The 25,412-nt window shown below is 49.7% G+C and overlaps 1 protein-coding gene across 4 annotated transcripts in view; it reads right to left on the minus strand.

Moving 5' to 3' along the window:
* Window positions 1–25,398, minus strand: part of dctn1b (dynactin 1b) — a 30,716-nt gene extending 5,318 nt beyond the window's left edge. Inside the window, exons 1-22 of one of the 4 annotated variants that reach the window (XM_067242666.1) lie at window positions 25,319–25,398; window positions 17,242–17,493; window positions 16,454–16,532; window positions 15,076–15,107; window positions 13,491–13,535; window positions 10,790–10,807; window positions 8,729–8,749; window positions 8,247–8,420; window positions 7,253–7,450; window positions 6,198–6,402; window positions 5,999–6,077; window positions 5,573–5,732; window positions 5,117–5,221; window positions 4,613–4,804; window positions 4,373–4,489; window positions 3,999–4,151; window positions 3,614–3,786; window positions 3,232–3,400; window positions 2,439–2,507; window positions 1,008–1,220; window positions 545–706; window positions 213–344 (exon numbers count right to left, since the gene is read on the minus strand). In XM_067242666.1, the coding sequence (XP_067098767.1) occupies window positions 213–344; window positions 545–706; window positions 1,008–1,220; window positions 2,439–2,507; window positions 3,232–3,400; window positions 3,614–3,786; window positions 3,999–4,151; window positions 4,373–4,489; window positions 4,613–4,804; window positions 5,117–5,221; window positions 5,573–5,732; window positions 5,999–6,077; window positions 6,198–6,402; window positions 7,253–7,450; window positions 8,247–8,420; window positions 8,729–8,749; window positions 10,790–10,807; window positions 13,491–13,535; window positions 15,076–15,107; window positions 16,454–16,532; window positions 17,242–17,469 (2,724 nt within the window). In that variant the 5' untranslated portion in view covers window positions 17,470–17,493; window positions 25,319–25,398. Of the gene's footprint in view, window positions 1–212; window positions 345–544; window positions 707–1,007; window positions 1,221–2,438; window positions 2,508–3,231; window positions 3,401–3,613; window positions 3,787–3,998; window positions 4,152–4,372; window positions 4,490–4,612; window positions 4,805–5,116; window positions 5,222–5,572; window positions 5,733–5,998; window positions 6,078–6,197; window positions 6,403–7,252; window positions 7,451–8,246; window positions 8,421–8,728; window positions 8,750–10,789; window positions 10,808–13,490; window positions 13,536–15,075; window positions 15,108–16,453; window positions 16,533–17,241; window positions 17,494–20,666; window positions 20,934–25,318 lie in introns of those variants that run through there. The other 3 variants (XM_067242665.1, XM_067242667.1, XM_067242668.1) reach the window with 3 other exon arrangements.
* Window positions 25,399–25,412: the final 14 nt, after the last annotated feature.

Below are 25,412 nucleotides of genomic sequence, written 5' to 3' on the forward strand. Positions count from 1 at the left end.
CACAGCCTGGGTCATGTGACTCATGACTACTGTCACAGCTAGGTCATGTGACTCATGACTACTGTCACAGCCTGGGTCATGATTCCGTCATAAGGGAGTCCAGTGCTATAAGTGTCATCCACCTTGGTGACCCTTCCCGCCCCCAGTAGCGATGCCCCCTCTGACACAACTTGCCCAGAGGATGTGATGGTAATAATGAAGAGGCTTTGTACCCTGCTCTGGGGCTTCTCAGCATCGTATTCTCCTTCCTGCATGGCGGTGGCCATCTTGTTCATGGTTGCTATGACGATGCTGCACGACTGGCGCAGGCATTCGTACGGATTGGCACCTGGGCTTCCATAGATCTGACCACACAGAGAAGCAAACATCACCTGACACAGTTCCCTCCAGGAACACACACAGGGAACACCAGGGCAAGCCAGACTGGTAGTGCAGTCAAGACTGTGGGAGTGAGTGTGTGAGAGTACGTGAGTATCTATGTGTATGCAGAGTGAGTGAGAGTGTGAGGGAGAGTGTGTGTGAGAGTGTGTGTGAGAGTGTGTACCTGCTCTCCAGCCTTGAAGGCCACGTCCTCCAGTCTGAGGGCAGACAGCCCCTCCTGTTCACCCAGAGGAGCGATCATCTGGGCCCCTGCAGCCGCCACCTCCTGCAGCACGGCCACCACCCACGTCAGGTGCTTCCTGCAGTCCAGCAGGGTCTCCGACACCTGGGGGACAGGGTCGCACACAGGGTCAGGGGTCACACACAGGGTTAGGGGTCACCGACAGGGACACAGACAGGGTCAGGGTCAGACTACATATGATGGTCCTCATACCAGGACACTAGACAGACACAGGCGAGTCTGTTTACAGTCGTTCCCCACACCGGGAGACAAGTCTCCCTCACAACAGCCCGCTCCAGAAGCCATGGTCCTCCTTCAGTGAACCCCAGAGCACCATTCACACCCTGGTGGAAAGGTCACACCAGGGTCAGGGGTCAAGGTCATGATCAGGGGTCAGGGTCAGTACCTGGGTTCCGAAGGTGAGGGCAGACGGGATCCCTGGCACGTCGGTGCCAGGCATGCGACGCCGGATCTTCTTGCAGAACTGGCGGATGTCCGAGCAGGACGTCTCCTGGTCCTTCAGCAGCACGGCCAGGTCCGTCTCCTCCTGGCCCGTGTGCAGGAACGCTCGCAGCCTTCCCACCTCCACCGCCATGCAGTCCAGGGCACTCTGGGTGAACTGCACAGGGATCACGTCAGGAATCAGGAATCAAAGGATTCAAATGTCATCTCAGATTAATCTATTTCGTTTACATGGAGCCCTTTTGACAAGCAATGTCCCAGAGCACCTGAGCCGAGTGCACCAGCTGGGCGTAAAAAAGTTGGTCTTAACTCCTACGTCGGTCTTAGTTACGTCCGACTTTGTGATTTGAATTTACACCGAGAGCACCAAGCTTGACAGGCCACGGTCGTAGCTACGCCTGGTTTTAAGATGCGCGTCCTTGTGAAAATGCGAAAGCGTCGAATGTTGCCAAGCAACACATTTAAGAGCCTATCCAAAGCGCACTTAGCTAGCATATCTCCCTTCAAAACAAGCCATGGATTTAAAAAAGAAAGAAAAGGAAAATACATTTTACTGATAGAGAAATTAGAAAACTTCTAGTTCACTGTGAGCATCTGAGTTGTGAACTGGGATACACACCCAGGCGTACGCCCAGCTGGTGCACTCGGCTCCTGGAACCAACCTCAACCCTCAGAACAGACAAGGAAAAACTCCCACGACACAGTTCCCAAGTAAAGGAGGGGTAGAGATCAGCTGGGCCCAAACGGGGTGAGGTTGTCTAATCAAGTATAATTCCAGACCTGTCCTGTGTTGTGTGGTGTTGCTGTTGTGGTGGTGTTGTTGTGTAGTGTTGTATGGTGGTGTTGTATGGTGGTGTTGTTGTGTCGTGTTGTATGGTGGTGTTGTATGGTGGTGTTGTTGTGTAGTGTTGTATGGTGGTGTTGTATGGTGGTGTTGTTGTGTAGTGTTGTATGGTGGTGTTGTATGGTGGTGTTGTTGTGTAGTGTTGTATGGTGGTGTTGTATGGTGGTGTTGTTGTGTCGTGTTGTATGGTGGTGTTGTATGGTGGTGTTGTTGTGTAGTGTTGTATGGTGGTGTTGTATGGTGGTGTTGTTGTGTAGTGTTGTATGGTGGTGTTGTATGGTGGTGTTGTTGTGTAGTGTTGTATGGTGGTGTTGTATGGTGGTGTTGTTGTGTAGTGTTGTATGGTGGTGTTGTATGGTGGTGTTGTTGTGTAGTGTTGTATGGTGGTGTTGTTGTGTAGTGTTGTATGGTGGTGTTGTATGGTGGTGTTGTTGTGTAGTGTTGTATGGTGGTGTTGTATGGTGGTGTTGTTGTGTAGTGTTGTATGGTGGTGTTGTATGGTGGTGTTGTTGTGTCGTGTGGCCTCCGTACCCTGATGTGGTCAGCCAGCTGCATGGTGCAGTCCTCCATCTGGTCGGTCAGGTGGATGCTGTACAGGTGCTGGAACAGCAACACAGCAGCTCAGCTTTACAACATGTTACACAACAAGATATGATAGAACAAATGGTGGGATACTACAACATAAGACCACAATCTCATGATAATAGCAGTGTACTGTAAACATGCATTGGTGAGGACCAGCCAGAGGCAGGGTAGTTACTGTAAGCCAAAGGGCCTTGTGATTGGTTGTGATATGGCGGAAATAATAGCAATTGTGTTTAGGGATTTTGAATGGAAGTGCCGACCAAACCATAACAGTAATGGTACATGATGACCTTGGCTAGGTCAGGATCAGTACTGGTACCTGGAAGTACTTGAGGGTCAGTACTGGTACCTGGAAGTACCTGATGGTGAGGGTCAGTACTGGTACCTGGAAGTACCTGATGGTGAGGGTCAGTACTGGTACCTGGTAGTACCTGATGGTGAGGGTCAGTACTGGTACCTGGTAGTACCTGATGGTGAGGGTCAGTACTGGTAACTGGAAGTACCTGATGGTGAGGGTCAGTACTGGTACCTGGTAGTACCTGATGGTGAGGGTCAGTACTGGTACCTGGTAGTACCTGATGGTGAGGGTCAGTACTGGTACCTGGTAGTACCTGATGGTGAGGGTCAGTACTGGTAACTGGAAGTACTTGAGGGTCAGTACTGGTACCTGGTAGTACCTGATGGTGAGGGTCAGTACTGGTACCTGGTAGTACCTGATGGTGAGGGTCAGTACTGGTACCTGGTAGTACTTGATGGCCTTGGTCAGGGGCTCCACGTTGACGGTTTCGTCCAGCTGGTCTCTGTGCAGCAGATCGATGAGAAGGTCCAGCGAGCGCTCGTGAATGCTCATCTCAGGGTAGAGAGAGCCCACCTTCTTATACACCTCCACACTGCACTGACCCAGAGCCCTGGCACACACACACAGGAACACATGATCAGACACCCACACGTGATTAGACATGTGCACACACAGAGCATCTGCTAAATGACTAAATGTAAACACACACACACACGCATGATCAGACAGACATGCACACGCACGAGCTGACGCCTCCCTTTGAAGTGATCAAACGTGGGCTGCAGGCCTGTGTGGAGGAGGTTGGAGGATGCGGGACTCTTACTGTTCGTATCTGTGCAGCGTGGCCTGCAGCAGACTGAGAGAGTAGACCAGGCCGGCAGCGAAGCTCATCTGCTCCCCCTGCCCTCCTCTCAGCCCGGTACGCACGGTGCAGCTCACGGTGCAGCTCTCATTCAGGTCAAACTTCTCCTGAGCCTGCTTACTGATGAGCTCCGCCTGGAAAAACACAGACACACACGTTTAGAGCTCTCACACACACACACGCACGCACGCACGCACGCAAACCTTCAGTACTGACACACACACACACCCAGTTCACAACTCAGATGCTCACAGTGAATGTATGTTCAACTCTAGACAAAGAGTGCTTTGTAGCCAATTGGGTCATTTTACACACCCTCACGCACGCGCAGCCAGGGAGTGTGTACCTTGCAGATGAGCCGGGGGATGAGCAGCAGCACCAGGATGCAGTCGTGGTCTCCTCCGTGACGCAGGAAGGAGTCGGGCATGAAGGAGGTGAGCAAGGACACCTGCCTGTTAGCCTGGCTCACCTCCATCTTCCTTAGCTCCATCTCTATGGCCTGCACACACACACACACACACACACACACACAGAGAACAACCCCATACACACACCGGATAATCACACACATATCAGACAACCACACACACACACACACACACACACACAGGGATACACACAGAAACACACACGGTCATATGCCTGGAGAACACTGAGACATATCAGGTCTGTTTCTCATCTTCCTTAAAGGGGGATGTACAGGTGTCAGGGTGGGGTCACCTTGGCGTAGGCTTTGGTCTCGGCAAACTTGATCTTGAAGTCGAACATCTCGGCTGGAGGCTGCTGCTGCTGCTCTGCCGAGGCCTCCTGCTGACTCGTCAGTTCCCGGTTCACTTCCTGTTGGGACAGCGGCGTCAGCACAGAGACCAGGGAGCTCCAGGGTAGTGATGCTACGCCTACAGGTGAGCCCTCCGCCCTCGACACCTAACGGGCGAGCACCTGAAGCCCGCAACGTCGTACCTGCAGGTGAGTGGTGAGCTCGCGGTACTTCTTGATGGTCTGCTGGTAGTCGGCCACGGTCTCCTGGGCGGCCTCCACGCGCTTCTCCGCCTCCCTGATGCGCGCCGCGCCCAGGTCCAGCTGCTCCCTCAGCTCCAGCTCCGTCTCCCGGGCGTTCTCCTGCAGCTCGTCGTTCATCTCGTTGATGGCTTCCTGAGGAGCGCAGTGTCACACGGTCAGACGCCAGGGGGCAGCAGAGGCCGGCCGGGCTCAGCAGGAGCTTTTGACACGCCCCCCTCCCCTCCCCCCCCCCCCCCCCCCCCCCCCACAGATGTAAACACCTGAAAGCCCTCAGGGAAAAACTCAGAGAGAACGACGACACTGCAATATTGTCCTGTCATACTATGTGTCGCCACCAGGGGACGTGCAATTGAATTTCGTTGTTATATTATGTGCAATGACAGTAAAGGCATTCATCTTCATTGACACAGAAGAGGCCGCTCAGAGGGATCTCCTCCTCCTTACCAGGTCGGTGACGGTCTCTCTCAGCTCCCTGACCTTCTCCTCCAGGTCCAGGTTCCTCTCTGTCAGGGTCTCCACCATCTCCTCCGCCCCCAGAGCAGCATCCACCTATGTACCCACACACACATCATGAAGAACACACACCATCACAACATGAAGGGCTACGGTAGTAATGGAGTCAGTAAGGTAGATCTTGTGTATCACAGTTAAAGAGTGAATATTTACATTTATTCATTTAGCAGACGCTTTTATCCAAAGCGACTTCCAAGAGAGAGCTTTACAAAGTGCATAGGTCACTGATAATAACAACAAGATAGCCCCAAAAACATTGCGGGTAGAAACATGAAGCACATATTGTCAACAACCAAAATAAGTGCCAAAGGGAAGAACCATAACAGCATGTAGTTAAACAATATATGCTAGATCTAGTGTCTCCGCAGTGGTCTCCGGTAGACAGACCTGCTCTTTCAGCTCGTCTACGGTCTTCTCGGCCAGCGCCAGCTCCTCCTGCAGCTTCTCCCTCTGGCTCCTCAAGACGTCCAGCTCCAAGCTCTTCTTCTCCATCTGCTTCTGCAGCTTCACATGCTCCTGCTTCTCCGACGACGACAGGTCACGCATCCTGTCACCACAGTGTGCCACATCACACACACGCACACACGTGCACACACATACAAGTTGAAAAGGAGGAAACATTGTGGCCAATGGGGACTAATCTTATGAAGCAACTTAAATTTTTATATAGTTTGGCACATTCAAACCAGTTGAGCCAATAAATTCACAAAATAGCCCGAAGACTTGCTGAGCAAGGCCCTGGAATGAGTCCCAGATGGCGGCCATCTTGCTCAGGACTAAATCACCCTCAGTAGACTGAAAGAACTGCCATACCTGACCAGAGCCTCCTTCAGTCGGCCGTTCTGCTCCTCCAGCTGCTTGACATGGTAACTGGAGGCAGCTCCGTCTGAGCCTGAGGAGAAACATCAGGACGAGTCAGGAAGAGTCAGGATGAGTCCAAGTAATCAGAGGAGCCAGAAAAGTCGGGATAAGTTACTACTACTAGCGGAGTGCGGTCTGGGAAGACATCTACCTTTCTCCTCGATCTCGTGCTTCAGGATCTCCAGGTCCATGGTGAGCTCCTCCACCTGCTCCTTCATGGAGTCTGCCTCCTGCTGCAGAGACTCCGCCCGCTCCTCCGCCATCTCCTTGTCCAGCGTGGCCATCTCGATGGCGTCCGCCGTGTCCGCCATCTCCTCCATGTAGTGCTCCTTGGCCTCCAGAGCCTCCTTGGCCTCCTGCAGGAGAGGGTTGAGGAGAGACAGGTGTGAGGTGTGTAGGTGCTGCAGGGGTAACTGAGGTGTGTAGGTGTTGCCGGGGTAACTGAGGTGAGTAGGTGTTGCAGGGGTAACTGAGGTGTGTAGGTGTTGCAGGGGTAACTGAGGTGTGTAGGTGTTGCCGGGGTAACTGAGGTGTGTAGGTGCTGCAGGGGTAACTGAGGTGAGTAGGTGTTGCAGGGGTAACTGAGGTGTGTAGGTGTTGCCGGGGTAACTGAGGTGAGTAGGTGTTGCAGGGGTAACTGAGGTGTGTAGGTGTTGCAGGGGTAACTGAGGTGTGTAGGTGTTGCCGGGGTAACTGAGGTGTGTAGGTGTTGCAGGGGTAACTGAGGTGAGTAGGTGTTGCAGGGGTAACTGAGGTGTTTAGGTGTTGCCGGGGTAACTGAGGTGTGGAGGTGTTGCAGGAGTAACTGAGGTGAGTAGGTGTTGCAGGGGTAACTGAGGTGTTTAGGTGTTGCCGGGGTAACTGAGGTGTGGAGGTGTTGCAGGAGTAACTGAGGTGTGGAGGTGTTGCAGGAGTAACTGAGGTGAGTAGGTGTTGCAGGAGTAACTGAGGTGTGGAGGTGTTGCAGGAGTAACTGAGGTGTGGAGGTGTTGCAGGAGTAACTGAGGTGTGGAGGTGTTGCAGGAGTAACTGAGGTGAGTAGGTGTTGCAGGAGTAACTGAGGTGTTTAGGTATTGCCGGGGTAACTGAGGTGTGGAGGTGTTGCAGGAGTAACTGAGGTGTGGAGGTGTTGCAGGAGTAACTGAGGTGTGTAGGTGCTGGAGGGGTAACTGAGGAGGTGGAGGTGCTGGAGGAAGAGCTCTCTACCTTCTTGGCCTCCTTGAGCTGTTTCTGCAGCTCGGCCTGCTGCTCCTGCATCTTGCTCCTCCACTCCTGCAGCTGCTCCAGCTGGATGCGGCTCTTCTCCAGCTCCTTCAGCTTGGTCTTGTCCTCCGAGCGCTTCATCCTCAGGGTCTCCAGCTTCTCCTCCAGGTCCTTCACCTGGCCACGCAGGGATTCCTCCTCCTGGGGGGGGGAGGGGGGGGGGGGGGGGGCGGGCATCAGCTTCTTGAATATACACGCGAGGGAAAGCTCACGTACACGTGCATACACACATGCGTACGTGTGTTCGCAAACAGAACAAGCGCTAGCGTGCATCGTTCTGGTTCGGTCAACACTCCGGCTTCAGAGGCTATTTCCAGGTTATGTTATCAACACAACACGCATACACACAGACGACTGCCGTACACACACATACGCACACACGCACAAACAGAGATATACAGACACACGCACACACGCACACCAACCAATCAAACACTCCAAGCAGCACTCCAGCCCGTGTTTAAGTGATGAAAGTGTTAAGAAGCAACACTTGAGCAACGTCACACCACTGCACCTGTGTTGCCATAGAGACGTTGCCCTGGGAACAAACGGGTGAGACAGTGATCATGACAGAATCTTCTGGAATCCCAATTAGCATGAGCAAATGCAGAGGTGACAAAAGTCTCCTGCTTGTTAACACATTGCAAACCTACACCCTTCTTCCCCTGTCATCACACAGACCTGCCCCAGGAGATTGCTTAAATTGTACACAAAACTATGCATTACCACATTAAATCTAGGTGGTGGTTTGTAGCTATAGAGTAGTAATGTGTACGTCCTGCTATATAAGTACATACTGAGTGCTAGTGTGTGTGTGTATACTGTACCAGTGTGTGTGTGTGTGTGTGTGTGTGTGTGTGTGTGTGTGTGTGTGTGTGTATATGTGTGTGCTGTACTAGTGTGTGTGTGTGTATGCTGACTAGTGCAGCCGGCTGACCTTGCTGGGCAGTGGAGGCGGGGGGGCCCCGGGGGAGAGCAGCCCTCCCGGAGTGGGGATGACCGGGGCAGCCAGGGGGGTCTGGGCCGGGGTGCTGGGCTCACTGCTGCTCATCTCCCCGGCCGAAGCCGAGCCTGAGGCTCCCGGCTTGGAGGTCCCCGTGGGCCGGGTGGGCTGGAGGGAGAGAGAGGTGGTTAGAGGAGGTACAGACAGGGGATACTAGAGACAGGAGAGACAGACAGGAGAGACCAGAAACTATGATATACAGTAACTGTGATATATCAGGCTGTATTAGACGTTGACAGGAAGAATGTTGGAGGATGCACACCAAACAAACGTGACATTGGAAAACGACTGCTTGGACGGTTTCTCTTTAGAACACTTCCTGAAAACAACCAAAACATGAGGGGCGGAGTTCATGTTGTCCAGGGATGGTTTGGTTACGTAAGACTGGACAGAAGAGTGGACAGAACTGGGCTCACCTTGGGCCGTCTGGCCGTGGTCTGCAGAGGTGAGGAGGAGGAGGACCGAGGGAGCATGCAGAGAGAGACAGGATGGAGGAGTGCAAGGGGAGGGCAGGATGAGGGTGAAGGATGAGGGTGTAGGATGAGGGGTAGGATGAAGGTGGTGGATGAAAGGTAGAAAGAGGGCAGGATGAGGGGGTAGGATCAGGATGTAAGATGAGGGGGTAGGATGAAGGTGGTGGATGAAAGGTAGGAAGAGGGCAGGATGAGGGTGTGGTCAGGGATAAAAGGAGAAAAGCAGAGACACAAACAGGCAGGGTTAGTGAAACCAAAGTGAGCTCATACACAGAGCTGTACTGAATGACACCATGCTGTAGAAAACTGTAGACATGAGGTTATCTGAGCCCTGAGCTATGCACTTTTCCCACCAGAAACACTCTCTGACCAGGACTAATACCAGATCACATTACACCCAATCCTACTCTCTCTCTCTGGCTCTCTGCCTGCTTCCTGTCCTCCACCCCCCTCCTCTCCTCCGCTCCAACCTCCTCCTCTCCTCTACTCCACCCCTTTCTTGTTCCAGCTCATGAAGAGCTAGTCCCAGCCTGGTTCATGTCTGCCTGGTTCTATCTGGCCACATGACAGGTTCACTGGGTTGGGACAGCGTGACTGGTGGTGCCACCAGGGGACTAGAAGGCTGCTTTGTCTGAGGGACATCACCCTGGGTTAGGCTAACCCTGGGCCTATCAGAGCCCTCCTCTACCACCCTGGGCCAATCAGAGCTCTGCTTCACTACCCTGCGCCTATCAAACTGGCTGACTGACTTGCTGACTGGCTGGCTGAGATCTATAATCTGTGTCTTAACTCCTTCTCTATGGCACGGTCAAAAGAACATGCTGTTATACTATACTGTGGTCTCCCCTTCTCTTTCTACTATTCCCCATCTCTCCTTCTCTACCTGTGGTCTAACTATGTCACCTTCTCTCTTACCTGGGGTCTAACTATGTCTCCTTCTCTCTTACCTGGGGTCCAGCTATGTCTCCTTCTCTCTTACTTGTGGTCTAACTATCTCTCCTTCTCTCTCACCAGTGGTCTAACTATCTCTCCTGTGGTCTAACTATTTACTCTTTTCCCTGTGGCAAGTGCTTCCTTGGATCTTCCATATACCCTAGCCTTCCTTATTGGATTAGGGCTGGACCCATCAGCAGAAATTAGCTTCACCCAACACCTGCACCAAACCAGACCTGACAGCTTCTTAAGCAGAAACATCTACTGTGCCCAAGCTGCCTGCAGACCTGGGTGAACCCAGCCCGGTAGAGAGGTCACGGTTCAAACCAACCTTACGTCTGTCTACCTGAGAGGATTACAATAATAATGTATTCATTTAGCTTTTATCCAAAGTGTCCTATAGAGGGGGATTTGAACCTGTGATTTCTCAATCTGCAGTCAAATGCTCAACCACTGATATATACCCATCCTTTCCTCATCAAGATGAATGGAGAACAGGGTCAACATAGTTTGCTATGGACTGGATGATCTGACCTCCACTCAGCCTAGGTTAAGTCCAGGGCAGTGATATATACTATGCCCTAGGCACCGCAACCTCTGTGTGATAAGACCCATACCTAACTCTCCCTTTCCATACAAACAACATTAGATTTGGACACAGCAATACAACCCAGCAAGATGCACAGAATACCAAAATCTCGAGAACAACTGAAAATGGCTGACATTCACTGTAAACCTCACACATAAGATAACACGTAAAGATCTACATGGTACTTTGGACTGCTCTTACAGCAGCATGTGTCAGCTAAAGATCCAACATAGTTGAGGTACACAGCAATATCCCCACAGACAGCAAGATGACAAGGCATGACCATGCCTAAATAAACAGATCAGATATGAACTCAAAACACACAGAAATGATAGGAACTAGAATAAGGCTGGCCGACCCAACGTCAAACACATCTTTACATAATGAACAGAAAGGCGACCCTCGAACGTAACAAAGCGTGAATGAAACCTCAGTCTGCATAACAGAAATAATCACAGGAAGAAACAGACGGTGATCAGTACCTTCCGTGGGGCGGGAGTCTGTCTCATCATATTTGCAAGAGAAGAAGACACACACACACGGTCACACACACACACGGTCACAAACACAGTCACACACACACAAAGGGATGAAACAGGCAGGAGGACTCAGTTCTACAGATCCACAAAGGTAGGAGGAATAGCAGTCCCGGCTTCACACAGACAGACAGACAGACAGGCAGGCGGCAGACAGAGAGACAGCCAGCCTGACAGACAGCAGACAGACAGCCGAAGCCTCGACGCTGGGCTCAGGCAGGGAAGCCGCAGTGCAAATGGCCGCAGATCGTTTCTTCCCAGGCTCCCCCAGCTCCTTCCTCTGCTGCCTGCAGCCTCTTCAGTAAAGCAGAGCAGTCGGCAGGGTTGCCAGAGCTGATCCCTCAGACCCCCCTCTCACGCTGACTAAGACTCTGACATCTCGCTGCAAGCCAGTCTGACAAGCCCCTGTTCTCCCAGAGACGCTCCTCTCCTCTATCGCTCCCTCCCTCCGTCTCTCACTCCCTCCTCTGCTCACTGTGGTCGGCCAACCAATGGCCTGCTTCAGCATTACATCACTGCTCTGCTCCCCCCAACACACACACACACACACACACACAATGGATACATGGAGAGAGAGGAGGGAGGTGGAAAAAAGAGCACCAAAGTGTCTGTGAGAATGTGTGTATGTGTGTCTGTGTGTGTGTGTGTGTGTGTGTGTGTGTGAGGGGCGTGTCATGAGGGAGAGGGTAGAGAGGGAGAGAGGGGATGGATAGAGGGAGGAGGAGCTGAGGAGGAGGGGGGGGGGGTAGCACTGATGCAAGACTCCCCCTGTATCCTAGCAACCCCACTCAATGGCCCTCTATGGGCCAATTTAAATGAGCTTTACAAAACAATAGGATCAGGGAGGGTGAGTGTGTCTGCTGCATATGGTCACCCAGGACAGAGGAGGCCGCGTAGAGACAGTAGATAGATATAGATATACAGAAATATTGACAGGCAAACAGATAGACAGAAGAAGCCCAGTCTTATCCCACCTTGGTACGAGCTCTACACTGGACCCCGCCCAACCCTGCCTTGCCATATCCTACTTTTCTCTGCCCTACTCTGCTGTATCCTCCCCTCCCCTGCCCAGCCCTACCATACCCGACCCTACCCTGCCCAGAGGATCACATGCTCTTGAATAAGCAGCAGTGTCTCTTCACCAGGTCTGCTTAATCTGCCCCCTGCGGTGCCCACAGACCTGCTGAACGGGTACCAAAGTGGATTAACTCAATTAGGATATTCTACTTAACTGTGCTTTACACCGCGAATACTTGACTAGATACTACATACACTCCTCACTACACTGAATTAAATCAGCTATTATGGTAATAGTAAGGACAAGAGATAAAGGACCAGCTCTTCCAACTCCAAAAGCATGTAAATCAGAAACAGTCTATTCTCTTGGACCTGGTGCACTGGATACACAATGATGCTTTAGAGCAACCCATTGCAGAAGCAAAAGTGGGGGGAAAACTAGACGTGTGCATATCCATTAACAGGCCTCACTGGAAACAAGTGTCCTCTTTCAAAAATTAAGGAAGATCTCTTTCCCTCTCTCTCCCTTTCTCCCTCTCTTTCTCCCCATCTTTACCCTTCTCTATCCATCTCTAACTTGCTCTTTTATGCTTTCCTGAAAGGGAGAGCTCCCTTCCTACTCTCTCCCTCCACTCTCCTCTGCCTCTCCTCTCTGTGTCTTCCCTCTCACTCACTATAAGTGCTCCAACCTGAGGGCTCAGTATATGATGTATACAACCTCTGCCTGGAGGCACTGTACAGCTCCACCATTTCTACATCACCAGAAATGGTGTGTGTGTGTGTGTGGGGAGTCAGGGGGTAGAGATGGTCACTGTGTGTGTGGGGGTGGGAGGGGAGAGACGGTCACTGTTGCTGAGTGTAGCTGACCTGGCAGGTAATCCATACTGTGCAGACAGACTGTCTGAATCCCCAGCAGGACTAGGTCCAACACCCAGAACCTGATGTTTCCCAGAAGCTCTGATGTGACCCAGCCCAGGAGGGAAGCACATTGGACCAGGGTATCAATACTCCTGAGCAGCACAAACACAGTCTATGGAAAACACAGACCAGCGACCAGACAGAAGAGCTAGCTAGCATAGGATCTAAAGATCAGACAGAAGAGCTAGCAACCAGAGAGCTAGCAACCAGATAGGAGAGCTAACAACCAGACAGACAGGAGAGCTGGCTAGCATAGGACCTAGTGACCAGACAAGAGAGCTAGCATCCAGACGAGCATGCTCACAAACAGATAACAGAGATAACAACCATACAGGAGAGTTAGCAACCAGACAGGCGAGCTAGCAACCAGATAGGAGAGCTAGCTAGCATTGGAGCTAGCGACCAGACAGGCAAGCTAGCAAACAGATAGGAGAGCTAGCTAGCATGAGAGCTAGCAACCCGTCAGGCGAGCTAGAGACCAGAAAGCCGAGCTAACGACCAGACAGGAGAGACATGGCACTGAGCTCCCCTGGTTGCATCTTACATTAACAAACACACAGTCACATACACAAACAATAAACATTCAATAAACACACAGCCATGGTTTTGATGAGGAACTTGGGGTGCAGTTGGGTTGTCATGAGGTGCTGTTGCCATGCAGCTAGGCCAATCAGAGCCACGGTTACCACATTTATAACATGACAACTGTTACCGAGGTTCTGGAGGCATGTGCCACCTTTTTGGGCTTCACTCCTCGCTGCGTGATCACAGGGAAGGAGGGGGTGCAAAGGTGTCAGGGTTAAAGGTCGAGGTTACAGTCTACATGCTGAAGGTGTTGAGAAGATTGAGTTAGTGCTCTTTGTGCTCTTGATCTATTCAAGTTAATAAAATAAAGACACATTGCAAACAAACACACACACATATACAAAAATGTATACAGAGGAATTCTGTATGCCTACAAACACTGACTTTGTCTGGTTTATTTGTGTATCGACCTTTTTAGATTTGTGAACTATTGTTGAGCCTGGCTTGTGATTCTGACAAGAGCTGACAGGCTGATCATCCAGGCCCCTCAGGGGAGAGGATATTAGAGGAGAAGGAGAGGAGGACAGAGTAGAGGATGTGAGCGTAGAACGGTGAAAGGAAGAAGGGGGATGTGGAAAGGAGGATGGAAAAGGGTGAGGAGAGGGAGGATTGGGGAAGTGAGAGGAGAGGGCGCATGGAGAATGGAGAGGAGGAGGATAGAGAAGGGAGATGAGGATAGAGAAGATAGAGGAGGACGAGGAGGAGAGGAACAGAAGCAGTCAGGTGTGTGCACGGAGACACGTTGACACCATATCTCCTCTCCATCATATCACCTCTCCATCATATCTCCTCTCCATCATATCACCTCTCCATCATATCTCTTCTCCATCATATCACCTCTCCATCATATCACCTCTCCATCATATCACCTCTCCATCATATCACCTCTCCTCACCTCTCCTGTCCTGTCCTCACCTCTCCGGTCTTCTTCTCTGCTCACATTTCATCTCTCTATCTTCTCCCTTCCTCTCTCTCTTCCATCCTCCCCCCTCACCCTGAACTGTGAATGTTTTGCTTCCTGCCAAGGATCACAGTTGAAGCATATCTGAGACACTAATTGAGACTTTCAGGCATTAAGGAAATAAACTGGTGAACAAAGGGTGCCCTCTGCTGGACAGGAAATTAACAAACAGATCCTGGTTGTGGTCCAGGCTGCTACGCAGTCAAACAGACTGTGGAGACTTGGAGGAATGAAGGGTAACAAGGAACAGCAGAGGTGGATGTAAGAGAAGGGGGCTAGGATGGTGAGAGGCAGATCAGGGTCCATGACTCTGGGAAGAGGGAGTTAAACAGGGGAGCTGAACCAGCCCACAATACCATCGCTGTATTTAACATTCTGGAGCATTGAAGCATTCAGAAGCAATACACTCATGTAAGACGCTTTAGGGATTACAAACACACATCTAACATATGACAGCCTGTCACACACAACACCGCTGTTTCTATAAAAACAAATCCACTTTCAGGAAAACTTTCACACAAGAAGACACAGTTAGTTTTAACATTCAGGTCAGCCAACTGGATGTGTGATATCTGGTGTGTGTGCTGGTATGTGTCTGTATAATAAGGTGTGAATGTGCTCAGGTGTGTGTGTGTGCGTGTGCTCAGGTATGTGTGTGTTCAGGTGTGTGCTCCCTCCAGATAGGGATCCCTATCTAGGTTTGCTGCCCCCTGATTGGTGGAGAGCTCTTGGCTCAGGTCCTATCACTCACCAGTTTATTGGACTTGGGCGTGTCCAGGATATCTGAGGAGAAAGAGAAAACAAACAAAACTTTTGTTTATTATCTACAATATCCCTACAGAGAGTGAAGGTCTGGACACATCCTGGTTTGAACCCGACAATGTAAACAGGAAATACAGCTGTCTCCCAGGTAGGGGAGCCATGTGATCCTCTGTACCTGGACGGCCTATAGGAGCTTGCGCATGCTCTCAGATCCCTCAATAAATAACACCCACCCCCCAAGGGAGAGACCTTACCCTGAATAACACACACACTCTCCCTTCATCCCCCTCCTCCTCTCCTCTCCCTCCTGTCCTGTCATGTCCTTTCTTCCCACCTCATCCCTCTCCCCCTCCTGCTCCTTTCCTCCTTTCCCTCCTCCCCCTCCTGTTCTCTTCCTCCTCCTATCCTCTCCTTGTCCTTGTCCCCTCCTCTCTTCCTCTCCTTCCTCCTCTTTCCCCGTCTCTCTCACTTGTCCTCCTCTCTCCCTCTGTTCCACTGTAAGCTCAAAATACAGAGCCCTCCCCCCCCCCCCCCAAATCACTGCTGCAGTGAGCTGTAACCATAGCAACACCCCTTTGGCACCACTCCGCCACTGCCTAGGACACAATCTTTGTTCTGACAGAGATGAAAAAGAAAAAAAGAGATATAGAGAAAAAAAAAAAAAAAAAGACAGAAAAGACAGAAGAAGAGAGACGAGGAGAGAGAGAGAGAGAGGAGAGAAGAGAGAGAGAGAGAGAAGAGAGAGAGAGAGAGAGAGAGAGAGAGAGAGAGAGAGAGAGAGAGAGAGAGAGAGAGAGAGAGAGAGAGGAGAGAGAGAGAGAGAGAGAGAGAGAGAGAGAGAGAGAGAGAGAGAGATTGCCTTTTGGTGTATGTATGAATGAGTCAGACTGAGGTCAGTAGAATATCACATATGTTCTGAGTCTAGGGGTGCAGAGGGGCGCAGAGACCACAAGCTGGTCGACTCATTGTACCAGCCCTGGGTAACTAGATACTGGATATGAAAGCATGTGCAGAGGACCATGACAGATAAAGCTGATGAAATCTACAGGATAACAGTTACCTCCATCCTCTCTCAGTCCCTCCACCCCTCCCTCTACTCCTCCCTCACTCCCCACTTCCCTACCCTACCTTCCATCCTCATCTCCATCCTTCCCTCTACCCGCTCATCCTCCCTCCCCTCCTCCCTCCCTCCCTTCCATCCTCCCCTCATCTCCCATACATCCTCCCCTCTGTCCATCCCTCAAAACTCCCTCCTCCCTCCATCCTCTGCCTCCCTCCCGCTACCACCCCCCATACTCCCTTTCTTCCATCTTCCCTCCTCCCCTCCCTCCCCTCCTCCTGGCTTCCCTCTAGTTTCTCCTCCGCACCTCGCTTGGGGACCTTGGAGGTAGCCGGTTCAGGTGTCTCAGGAGACGTGGTGTCTGCACCATCATCCACCAGTTGAATCTGAGGGAGGGAGGGAGGGAGGGAGGGGGAGAGAGAGAGAGAAGAGAGAGAGAGAGAGAGAGAGAGGGAGGGAGAGAGAGAGAGAGAGAGAGAGAGAGAGAGAGAGAGAGAGAGAGAGAGAGAGAGAGAGAGAGAGAGAGAGAGAGAGAGGGAGGGAGGGAGGGAGGGAGGGAGGGAGGGAGGGAGGGAGGGAGGGAGGGAGGGAGGAGGAGGGAGGGAGGGAGGGAGGGAGGGAGGGAGGGAGGGAGGGAGGGAGGGAGGGAGGAGGGAGGGAGGGAGGGAGGGAGAGAATTGGAGAGGGACAGAGATATAAATGGAGAGAGAGGGGGAGAGAAAGAGAAGAAGGGAGAGGGTGAGAAGAAGAGAAGGAGGGAGAGATGAAAAGAGAAGGAAAAAGAGAAAGGGAGGAGGCAGAGGGGCGATAGAAAGCAGAGAGAGACATTAGAATATTCATCTTTGTGAGAAATATATCATGTGTGTATCCACAGCAACCATTTCATCCCAAAGCGTCCGGAGTGTTTACCCTGTTACAGTACAGGAACCAGCCAAGCAAAGGTACAGTATCTAATCAATATTTATATTAGATTTATGCTGATCTACAGATTTGACTAAACGCGGAAGAGAGAGAAAGATGTATAGACTTAGAATGAGTGCAAGAAGGAGAGAGACAGACAGAAAGAGAGAGAGAGACAGGGTGAGAGCGTCTCACCTGACTCTGCCGCACGAAGATGCCGTGGTTCTCCTCGCAGGTGAAGTAGCGCTTGCCCTGCACCGTGCCGTCGTTCTTGCCCTTGGCCTCGTCCAGGATCACGCCCACCCACTTGCCCGAGGCGAATAGCGTGGCGCCGATGAAGGCCACCGTGCCCCGCTGGCCCTTCCCGATCACCTCCACCAGGGAGCCCACCTTGGCCGGCCGGCCGCCCCCGTCAGAACTCATCCTACTGCTGCCACTGCTGGTGGTCTGGGGGGGGGGGGGGGGAATGGAACAGCATGAGGTGTAAGTCTGGGGGTGGGGGCAAGGAGCAGGAAGAAGAAACAGCAATAGACATGTCTGTCTGGGGCGGTTGAGGAGGGGGAACAATCCCAGTATTGGACACACGTCTGGGGTGGAGGTGGGCGGAGACGAGGGGAGAAACAGGAACAGCAGATACCATGAGAAGGACTGTGATAATGTGGTGATCTAATAATGCTGGTAACACAATTAGCAGAGCTGTGCTATGAAAAACTGCGGAACATGACTCAGCAAAAGGGACGAATGTTGGATTCAACCTGAGAGGATGTGGTTATCCCAGCTCCCTGGTTATCCCAGCTCCCTGGTTATCCCAGCTCCCTGGTTATCCCAACTCCCTGGTTATCCCAGATCCCTGGTTATCCCAGCTCCCTGGTTATCCCAGATCCCTGGTTATCCCAGCTCCCTGGTTATCCCAGATCCCTGGTTATCCCAGCACCCTAGGTGTACCAACACCCTGGACTCTAACAGCACAGGATTTGCATCCAACATTCTCGTTTTAGTCCCTTATGTGGGCTTTCCTTTCTTGTAGGGAGGACCAGGACCCTCCCCAGCCCAGTCTTCTTCAGTTCAGGTCTGGGAGGGAGGGGGAGGGGGGGCAGGTCCCAAGGATGATGGTGGATGAGTAACACTAACAGCACAAAATCCCTCAGTTTGAAATTTGTGTCCTAACTCTTATAAGGGGTATGAGTTGTATGGGGGCAACAGGCCTGTCTAGATGCCTGCCAGGGGGGCTGTCTGGTGGTCTGGAAGGCTGTCTGGTGGTCTAGATGGAAGGCCGTCTGGTGGTCTAGATGACTAGAGGTCTGTCTACGACAGAGTTCCAAGGAGGAGAGGAGAGGTGGAGGGACAGAAGATCAGGGAGACTTCCTTCTTGAAACTCAATCTTTAATATCCAGATAATCTGAGACAGCGAAAAACAATACTGCAGATGACTGAAACCGAATCTAAATATTGTCCAGGCTCCTGACCTGTCTGTAAAGAGAGCAGTCGCTTTACATGGCTGTTCAGTAAAATGGGGATATACAGGCTCTTTGTCTGGGCACTCTCACATGCTGCAGTGTGACTGTCATTACAGTCTCCCTAATATCAACTGGGGAATTTTAAGACCAGGGCTTTGAGAACGCTTAATCTCAGAGACACCACTACCTCTTAGGTAGTTAAACTAGTCAACATTCCTCGCCTACGTTACTTACAGTGAGATTGAACCACCAATAATCTGAAGAAAAAAAGGCCAAAGTTAAACTGAAGCAGGCAACAGCTGGACTACACCGTATCACCCCATGTTTTGACTTCTTTTTGGATTGGTCAATAGGAGCAACCAGGAACGCTCAATTTCAGGTGCACCAAAACAAGCGTACCTTGGTGTACTGTAATTGGTTCCTCTGTCTATATATCTTTATCTATATATCTATATCCCTTGTGTTATCTTCGGGTCATTCTGACCCATCAGTCATTGTGACCCACCGTCGTATTGTGACAAATTTACCTCATACAAAAACAAAGTGAAGCATTTTCTTTTAACTGTCGGGCTGTCTCAGACCCCCCACATTGGAATGGTTAGAAGAAAATTATTTTTATTTGTTTTTGTATTGGGTAAAATTGGGTAAACACAACGATGGTTCGTTATGAACCTTTGGGTCATGTGACCCGAAGGCAGCACGAGGGTTAAAGACACAGTAGAGACAGAAGGGCTGGAACTACAGCATTGGCTCTCCATTGTTGACATTGAAGATATGTTGTTATAGTTCCAATTCCTCCTTCCTCAAGATAATAAAAGCAGCAAAAATTATTTGATGTTGAATGTGCCAAAACACATTCCGTTGTGCTGGTTCAATGTGACAAACCCAGACACAGAGCGCAAGCACAACCCTGGAAACACCTGACACAGTGTTAGTGACTTCTCTCCTCCAACACAACCTCTGAGCGCAAAGAGCTTAGAAGAAACCCAGAAAGGGATCAATTTGAGCATGTTCAATCCCCCTCATGATTCCTGAGTCTAGGAGTGTCTGATCCCGTCGCGGAACAAGGCTGCAGGAAAACAAGACTTGTTTGTTTCATCCATAGCTACTCCCCATATCCCACGGATGCCCTGCACAACATTAACTGCAGTTCTGCTGAACATTCAGACCATTGGTCCGTGACATGAAACAGGTCTGAGTAGTTGCACATCCTCCACACTCAATTCTAAGCCTCAGGCTTGTAGTGGAGAGTTGTGTGGGCCTGAGTGCTTTGTTAGACCACAACCGCAGGATCAAACATTCATAGTGTCTTATATAATACCTAGGCCAGTGCACCATGCTGTAGGAGGGAGAAGGGGTTCAAGGGAGGCAGTCTGAATTATTCACTACCACTCTACTCTTACAACAACACAGACACACGCCAGGCTCATGCTACATCCTGCCTGCTGGTGGCTACCAGCAGCAGAGGCGTACTAACAAGAGCGGGGACCCCAGTCACACCAGCAGACAGGGGACGCTATCCCAGCACCCTGCCCACCGGACACAGCAACACTTCAGGGATTAATATTCCAATTTTAATACCATCATACAAAACGGTAATAAACTGACATACAAATACTACAGATAGAAAGGGGATTTAGAAAACCAGGGATCAGAAGTACATAGTTAAAGTAACTACAAAGAATTGGTAAGCACTGATGATGTCATTCCTGTGTGACCACAAAGAGGGGTAACGGCTAGGAAGTGATGTCATGCTGGCAGACTGAGTGTCCAGGGACAACAATAGACCAGCCATTACACAGCCCTAAATATCCCCTGCTCCTACAACCACCCCTTCAAATACACAAGGGCTGATGTCTTCCAGACACTAGACACCATGATCTGACACAGCCCCGGACACTGAAGCAGAAACACTGAGAGAGGTGCGATTAGAGATGAGGTTAGGAAGTCATTCAGAGCATCCTAATCCCCTTATCTGAAGCGCAAACACATCAACACCTGACAGACGGGCGACAGGAAAACACACAGCACATCCGCCAGGATGCCAAGCACCAGGACAGGAAGCGGGGCGGGGACGGGGGGAGCCCGTCTCCCACAGCAGCTACCCCTCCCAAACGATCCTCGAACCCCCCTCGTCTGTTAGACACGTAAACACACACTCACCCGGGTGTACGTGTTCCTCCTAGTCTGAGACATGTCTGGATGTTCTCCACAGTCAGCCTGCTGTCTCTGCTGAGGTGAGGCAGGTGCTGAGTGGCGGTTGGGGTGCAGACACACAGGAAGACAGGGTTCAGTGATGCTACTGTAGGGTCTCTGCTCTCCCCCCAAATCACAGCATCCCTGCCTTGCTCCTCAGACCCCAGGCTGGGGTACCTCCCCTCCCTGTGGAAGCTGGTCAGACGCGGGTCCTGAGCCTGGGTGGCCTGGGGCTTCTGGAGGGCCTGGGGATCTGCCTTCCTCCCTCCCCCTGGGGCTGGAGAGGCGAGGAGAAGGATGAACGGTCCAAACCGAAAGAGACAGGAGGAGCAGAGAGGACGCGGCGGCAAGTGGTGGTGGGCTGCGAGGCGGCACTGCGCTACAGTCTGCACTGGCCTTCTGCGGGAGGGAGGGCTGCTAGGCCCAGACTGCTGCACTGGGTCCTAGAGCCTGCCACGTTCAGGATGCTTTCTCATGCAATCTTCCACCTAGTTAACCAGAGGCAGTGTCTCTCTCTCCTCCGTGTCCCAAGTAGAGTTAGGGATGATAAGAGAGGATTGGTAGAGTAGTGGTAATAAACCTGAATGTTTTATTTAGCAGTCTGTTGCTTTCACATGAGCAGACGCTCAACATGGTTCTGTGAACTCCATATTAGAATGAGAAGGCTTGAAGTGCTAGCAGAGGCAGACCATTCCAATGTGTTTGCAGATGCGTCTAAACAGACCTACACAGAAGAATCACACTAATTTCATCCACTACTCAAGTCTAAAGACTGTTTTCAAACCACTGGCCATGCTTGTAATTCCAAACCAAGCAACTGTGTTTCAACTAATGTTTGAAACTGCTGATATATCACTTCACAAAGCTGTCACCTGTTTGGGGGCTCTGAAAAAGAGGGAGTAGCCAAACACACAGACTATGGTCAATGTATTTCTACAATCAGCCCTGCCCAGCTCAATTCATTTGATTTCATTGTGTCTGAACACAAAAGCCTTGTGGGCTGCAGTCACATACAGCACAGACAGCACACTGTAAGCAAAGCAGATTGCATTATGTGTTGGCAGATTCCGACAGGGAAAGGGGATTCACGTTCACTATCAGCTAACTGTAACTACTGGGATTGTTTTCTTTCTCCACGTATTTCCTTTCATCTGTTTTGAGGCCTAAAGAGGGCCGATGCAGAGAGGGAGCTCATATAGGGGTCTGCATTGAGGCGGGGGATGAGCAACTGTAATAGGTGAATACAAACACAAACAAGCCTTCTGGACCGGCTCCGTGCCGATGCATAAAAACGATTCATCATAATTCACTAAGGATTCAATATAAATGAGCAGTGCAATGGCTGCTTACAGTTTGAATCAAATGAAAATTAAAGCAGGTGTATGCTAGACAGGACAGGGCTGGTTCAGGCTGGGTGCTTGGAATAGTTTTCAGTCACAGCCCGAGATTTACTCATTAGGAAATACCTGCAGTGCCTCTGGGGGTGTTGGTGGGGAGAGGGGTTGTGCTGATGGCAGAGGAGAGAGAGACTCTTCTATCCCAGGCAAGAGAGTAGAGATAGGAGGTAGAGATATAGGGTAGAGATAGACGACCGAGATAGAGGGTAGAGATATAGGATAGAAATAGAGGGTATATATAGAGGGTAGGGATAGAGGGCAGAGATAGGAGGTGGAAATATAGGGCAGATATAGAGAGTAGAGATAGAGGCAGAGATAGGAGGTGGAGATAGAGGTTAGATATAGGGAGTAGATATAAAGTGTACTGATAGATGGTGGGGATAGAGATCTGTGTGATGATGATCTGCTACGATGACCACGACGCGCACAGCGAGTGTTTGCACCCCTGGCTGCACCCCCGTCAGCGTTTGCAGGAGAAGTTTCTTTTTACCCCGGACATACAACACCATAAATCCTGATATGAACTGGTTAAAGGTCTATAAAGGGAACTTAAAAAGGTAGTCATCGTCAATAAAGCAGCAGCTGAGAGCTAGCGTTTCAGTCATAAAGACTAATACTAGAGCCATGATGCTTCGTTTACGGTATGTTGCTTAGCATGCGTGAATATAACCTAAAATACCCTATAGTGTTTTACTTCAGGCTGTAGTATGAATTAACCCTTTGAGACACAACATGGGTCCAAAGTGACCTGACAGAGTTTACATTTTCTATATCTTCCCAAACAATTAATTTTATCATTCAGTATTCCTCAATTAACTTGTTTTTAGTCATCACAAATCCTTATTTTCATATTTTCTTCATTCTTCATTTCTTCAAATTCATTTCCTATGTTTCTTTGCCATACCTTTCAAAATCAATTAATTTCATAATTTCATATTCCAAGTATTTATTAAATATCTTGTTTTTCTTTTCTTACTTTATAAACAACCATTGTTTTTGTGTTACCTTCAGTTTACAGACATGGGTCAAACATGACCCATATGTATTCCTATGGAGTTTGATATGATTTTTTTATATTTGTTAATTCTTGCCATTTGGAACATATTTACTGTAGACAACTATTCACTTGCCTCACATTTCACAACTTAACACAGCTGCTTTTATGCTGGGAGATGTTCATCAGTGACATCAATGAGGAGGTTCTGAAATGCAACAACTTAGAGATGAAGAGCTGCAGCAGCAAAAGGGAAAGATTGGAGAAGCATCGACAAGCAGTTTTGGATCCAATTGCAAAATCCAATGTATGAAGCCACCATGGGTCTAAAGAGATACGATGATATCACCAGCTTCATACTTTTGATGACAAGAGGAACACGGCTTTGTGACAAGAAACAGATCACATAGCAGCATTCAGGTATGTGTATGACTGTTTCCTGGCTAATTGCAGAAGACGGTTCATTCTCAGTAACTTTGTCACCAGAGATGAGCAGTGTGTGCCATACATGCCCAGCAAGCCTGCAAATGTGGAATAGAAATATTCTGGATGTGCGATGTGAGGGTCCCCTATGTGGTAGACTGAGAGTTCTACACATCCAGTGTTCCTCTGACTGAGAAGCTTCTTGAGAAGAACCTGAACATTGTGGGGACTCTTTGCCAGAACAAGCCGAACATACAAGTCACGAAGGCATCCAAATCAAGGGAGATGCCAAGTTCCGAATTTTTCCATGGTCACGATGCCATTCAATTTGGATTCAATGGCAACATGACCATGGTGAGCTATGTGCAGAAGAAGGGAAAGGCTGTTGTCCTTCTGAGCACCATGCATGATGACAAAGCAGTGGATGACAACAACGTTGTGATCCAGTACTGTAACAAAAGAAAAGCAGGAGTGGACACAATGTTTCAGATAGTTCGCACCTACTCATGTAAGTGGAGAACACAGAGGTGTCTGGCACAATGTGCTGGATGTTGCCACCCTCAATCCTACACTAACTTCTACACCAACACCCTGATTACATGGGTGGTGTGACCAAGCGGCAGTTCATCAAGGAGCTAGGCAAGGACCTTGTCATGCCACATAAGAGGCGCATGAAGGCCAAGTCACAGCTCCAAAAGTATATTACAGAGGTGATGGAAGGATGTGGGGTAAAAACAAAATGCAACTACCACCGAGCCACAAGAGGAGCTCTTATCATCAAACCTTATGAAGCTGAGGATATCCTCAAATCTCTTTAGCCCCATGGTGGCTGTATACTGAATCACTGATGAACATCTCCCAGCCTAAAAGCAGCCGTGTTGAGTTGTGAAATGTGTGGCATGTGAATAGTTATCCACAGTAAATATGTTCCAAATTGCAAATATCAAAAGTTTCTATCAAATTCCATAGTGAATACATAGCCTAGGCTAAGAAACACTCAGCCATCCATGAAATGTCATACGAAATGAATGCGGGTAATTTTGGAACCATGTTGCGCATCAGAAGGGGTAAACTTGTGTATCAAAGGGTTAATAATGTAAAAGTATATATTGCAATGTTTTTTTTGTTGCATTGTAATATTATACACTAGGCTACTCATTGCAGAATAATATTTATAAATGGTATCTATTCTAGCTGAACTGTCCCTTTTGCCACGTGGTTGTAGAACACAACGGACATAACCTCTTTTTTTTCGACTGACATAGCCTATTTACAATGTAGTGCCATCTAGTGACGTAAAATACTACCTCATTTGAAAATATGTATGCGTCCAGTAAGCTATAACACGAAAATACATTTCAAAACAATAGTACAACTTGTCTGAATTTAATTTCCTTTCTTTGAATACAAAGAGTCGAACATTGATCATCCATTCCCATTCATAAAAAATATATCAGTAGGCCTAATATCTTGGAATTGTATTCACAAGGGTGTGGTTCTTCACAAGCCATGCTTAAGAAACATTAATGTCGCCAATGTCACCATTTTAATAATTACGTCCGGGCATACATCAACGAACATCTTTTACAAGATATATTCGATCATTTCAAAACTAGATAGCCGTGCCGGGTCTGTGCACGGGGCACTCCCTGTTGTAGATCACAGCTGATCGAGCGGCGTGGCCAGCAAGCTTTCTCGTGTTTCTACCAACCGTTTCGGGTGCACTGTTTTGCTACAGAAACTCAGCCAGCATGGACACGTGAACGCGTATAGATCATTTATATTTAAAAAAACGAATGACTTACCTCACTTAACTACTGTTTGTGTGTTGTATGTTTACACGCTCGCATTTGACAGTTCTCATGCCCCAGTTCCTAATGTCCAGTCACATCCTGAGGT

This window comes from Osmerus mordax, chromosome 9 (assembly GCF_038355195.1).
Source record: "Osmerus mordax isolate fOsmMor3 chromosome 9, fOsmMor3.pri, whole genome shotgun sequence".
In the NCBI taxonomy this organism is placed as follows: Eukaryota; Metazoa; Chordata; class Actinopteri; order Osmeriformes; family Osmeridae; genus Osmerus; species Osmerus mordax.